This window comes from Olea europaea, chromosome 10 (assembly GCF_002742605.1).
Source record: "Olea europaea var. sylvestris chromosome 10, O_europaea_v1, whole genome shotgun sequence".
NCBI lineage: Eukaryota > Viridiplantae > Streptophyta > Magnoliopsida > Lamiales > Oleaceae > Olea > Olea europaea.
This window is the reverse complement of record NC_036246.1, coordinates 1,257,044-1,260,597: the sequence shown is the minus strand read 5'-3', so window position 1 is coordinate 1,260,597 and position 3,554 is coordinate 1,257,044. Positions and strand designations below refer to the sequence as shown.

The 3,554-nt window shown below is 41.7% G+C and overlaps 1 protein-coding gene across 1 annotated transcript; it reads right to left on the bottom strand.

Annotated features, from left to right (window-relative positions):
* Positions 1 to 236: 236 nt before the first annotated feature.
* Positions 237 to 3,248, bottom strand: LOC111400798 (galactinol--sucrose galactosyltransferase-like). Its single transcript, XM_023028199.1, has 4 exons — positions 1,945 to 3,248; positions 1,648 to 1,825; positions 1,053 to 1,420; positions 237 to 943 (listed from the first exon to the last, which is right to left on the bottom strand). The coding sequence occupies exons 1-4, from the start codon at positions 3,157 to 3,159 to the stop codon at positions 380 to 382; spliced, it is 2,325 nt and encodes a 774-aa protein (XP_022883967.1). The 5' UTR covers positions 3,160 to 3,248; the 3' UTR covers positions 237 to 379.
* Between the last annotated feature and the right edge of the window lie 306 nt (positions 3,249 to 3,554).

Here is a 3,554-nt window from a genome sequence, read left to right as displayed (position 1 = left end):
ATCACAATGGAATCAACAGAAGTAGCTAGACATTTGGTGTGCGTAACATGAATTTTGAAATTTAGCTGTTCATTGAGCTTTCAAGATATTGTATTGTTCGTTTTTCTATTTTTGGATTTAATATCATATTTGATTCTTGATTTCTTAAGATATCGACCTTGATAAAATTTTTTGTTTAAACTTTAAATCTTTGTATGTAATTAAAGTGATGCGGAAATTTAACAAGTGCACTTGAATGAGAGATGGGTTGAAGCTTATTTGTATTTCAATACTTGAATTCTAATTTGAAATACATTTCTTGCTTGGAGGAGACATAATAAAAAACATCAAATTAAATATGGAGAATAAGTCGATGATATCTTAGGCAAACTCCCTAACATCAAAACAAGTAGTCAATAACAGAAATCCCAGAAGAGTTCGGCCACGGGACTTGAATTATAACCATGTACTCCTCGTAGCCAAATGCCACATTTTTCCCATTGATTCTGCACGCTACTGGCTTCTGTGATGCATAAACCCTCATTTCGCCTGTCCCTTTGATACTAACTTCCACCGAATCATCATCATCATCAAAGTCCAATGATTGAATTGCGCCACCAGTATTGAACATGTTCACTAGACCAATAGGAGCAAATTTGATGGATGTGTTTGCCAAAACTGCCACTGGAGAGACTGTTATGAGCTCAAAATTGAATGGCTCGAGTGAAATATCAATGGCCCCTGATGATTTTGCTAGTATCAGCCTCTTTTCACTGAACAGATAGGCAGCAAATACTTGAACTCCTTCAACTGGAATTGGGTTTGTGCCATGTTTCCACTCGATGTCGTTGGGGCTGGCCGTTGAGGATACTACATGGGAATACTGGGAGGCGCACTGATTGCGCCTTGTTTCCCTGCACCATCCTCCTCCTTGACAGTTGAAGGCACCCAGAACTCCAGTGTACTGATTCAAACACGAAAAACATTGCATTAGATCAGGAAAAGAACAAAACACATTCGTCTAGTACTTTCGTCAAACACTTTCGAGGCATAATTTTATTCTCAAATCTTACCTTGTTCAGGTTCCAAATTTTGAGCATGGTTTTCCCATCATGGAGGGGATCTTCAAAGAGGGAGTCACGAGTAGGAAGGGCATAGTAGTCGCAGCGCAAGATGGTGCCATCAGGCAGAACCAGGCTCTTAAGCAACTCAAAATTGTGCTTGCCTACTGAGTCACTAACATATATGGGTCCGCCCGAAATTGCACGGGAGGCGGCGTGAAAGTCCGCACAGGGATGTGTAGATTGGAACATGTCCCAATCAGGGTGGATGAAATTGCCCATCCACAAGCTGTTGTAGGCACAGTGAACCATGTGGCACCCTTGAAGCCAAAATGTACCATTGGGATCCCCAGATGGATCAGTGCACCAAAAGTCATCACCTGTTGAGAATAAGAAGCACCATTTCTCTGTTAAGCTTCTCCATGCGCAGAGAGAATTACTTTATTTTATCACTACTCATATTTACTTTTGGGTTTTTCTAAACGTAACCCACTATTGGCAAGGGCTCTGCGTAGGCCCTTAGTAGGGCTCTTTACTTTTCGTACAACTGAGAGTCTCAATTTATCTTTTAACATACATACGATGTGCTCGGAATTTGATAACTTACCGACACGGCCAAGAGATACGGCCTCAGTTCCAAGGAACATAAAGTCGTTGCAATGTTCCATGCTAGCAATTACGCCATTCCCTTTGAAATGGTTCCTAATCGAAGATGTGAAGGCTTTGAAATAAGCCTTGGCCAAGTCGACTCTGCCACCATAATCCTCACACAACATTTCCAGCAGCTACACATAAACATATATTAATTAGAAAGAATATTAAGTTAAATTATTTTGCAAGATATGCATTCAGTAATTTAGATTTGTAGGAACAGATTATTGGATTAATATTGTAAATAACTTACGTGAATGACATCCACTTTAACTCCATCGATTCCGACCGATTCAAGACGAGCATGTAGACCTTCATACATGCGATCAGCAATCTCTGGTGGGACCAATCCAACACCATTGTTCACAATCTTATCAACAGCCAAGTCTTCCATGGTAGTCTCTAATCCTGGTGTCAACTTGGGTTTAATCACTTTCGCCTCTGGCATGCCCGGAACACCGGGTCGAAGCCCGCCCCAGTACCCGCACAGGGCATGCCACACGTACACATAGTCCACACTATTGAAGGTGTCCTTGAGGTCCCTTATAAAGGCTGCCATGCCCTTGTCCTTATTCGGACTCTCGTAGTCTCTGAATTTGTAATTTTCTTCAAATTTTATCAGCCTGCATGGCATTTGCTCGCCGGCGGATGTCCGATTTATGCCCTCCGAGGAGATAGGATCTTCGTCGTGGCAAATGGACTGCCACCCATCATCGATCAATACCAGCCCTGGAGGACAGCCGCCATCCACCAGCCCCTTGACGCCCTCCAAGACGCCCTGAGGTTGAACAGTCAAGTAAAAAGCATCCCAAGTGCACCACCCAAATTTGTCTACAATACCTGGTGGAGTTTTTTCCTCCAGAAGCCTGAAAGTTCCAAGGTGAGCTCGAACTACATTCATGGCTTCTTTCACCAAACTGAACGGATCATTACCGACGTGCATGTAGAGAACACTCTGGAATGAAGTTTCGGTGACTTTGCTCGACCCGCTTTCGGTGCAGATGTCGATGTAGTCGTCTTTTCCGGGCTGAAGTGAAGCCCGAAAAGGCCCTTCTATGAGCGGAAGAAGCAAAACATAGGGTCTACCGGTGGAGGATTTGTCAAGAATGACAATTTGTGTTTCCCTTTCAAGGTCCCTTCCATTGGTTCCAATCCAGTGGGTAGTCCACCAGACCTTGAACCTGAAAATGGACATGAATTTGATATCTTTGAGCTTCCCAATTGGGATAACATGGTGGCTTTCTGGCTCCTTCACGTCGAAGCCCACGAAGCATCCGGGAGAGTTTGCTATGGGCTTTTCACCGGCGGTGTAAGGTGATGCTGTGGCGGTGATATTCGCCGGAACTTCAGAGAGGAAAACATGATCGTTGACCATGAAATTATCTTCATCTAATGTGATTGATGAATTGCTGAATCCATCAGCAAGAACAGTGGCATTTGAACCACATTTTCTCAAACTGGGAGCCATTGTAGATGAACAACAAAGAAACGTAAAGAACAGTTACGAGAATGCAAAGAGAAATTCAAGAAAACTCTGATGTTCTGATGAAGAGAAATGAATCTCAAATGCAGGCTTATATAGGTGAACAGAGAGAGTGCCGTAGAATTTGGAATATGGAATCTGTGAAAAAAATAATTTCTATATCAGAAAACTTGACTCTTTTTTTTTTCTTTTTCCCTCGAGGGAAAATTACTATTTTATTAAAAAAAAAAATTTCCCTTTCTGTTTAAGTTGTTAATGAATGAATTCTCTAATTACACTTGGAAAGGGTGCATTAATTCATAGTGGAACAATAAATTATTATTAACTTTATGAAAAATTATTAATTAAGATTATCCAATATGTCGTTTTCCTCGAGAAGA

Coding starts and splice junctions, on each gene's coding strand:
- LOC111400798 (XM_023028199.1), bottom strand. CDS start 3,159: ATGGCTCCCAGTTTGAGAAAATGTGGTTCAAATGCCACTGTTCTTGCT. Junction 1,826..1,944: donor TTAAAGTGGATGTCATTCAC/GTAAGTTATTTA, acceptor GTTTATGTGTAG/CTGCTGGAAATGTTGTGTGA. Junction 944..1,052: donor AAATTTGGAACCTGAACAAG/GTAAGATTTGAG, acceptor TGTTTGAATCAG/TACACTGGAGTTCTGGGTGC.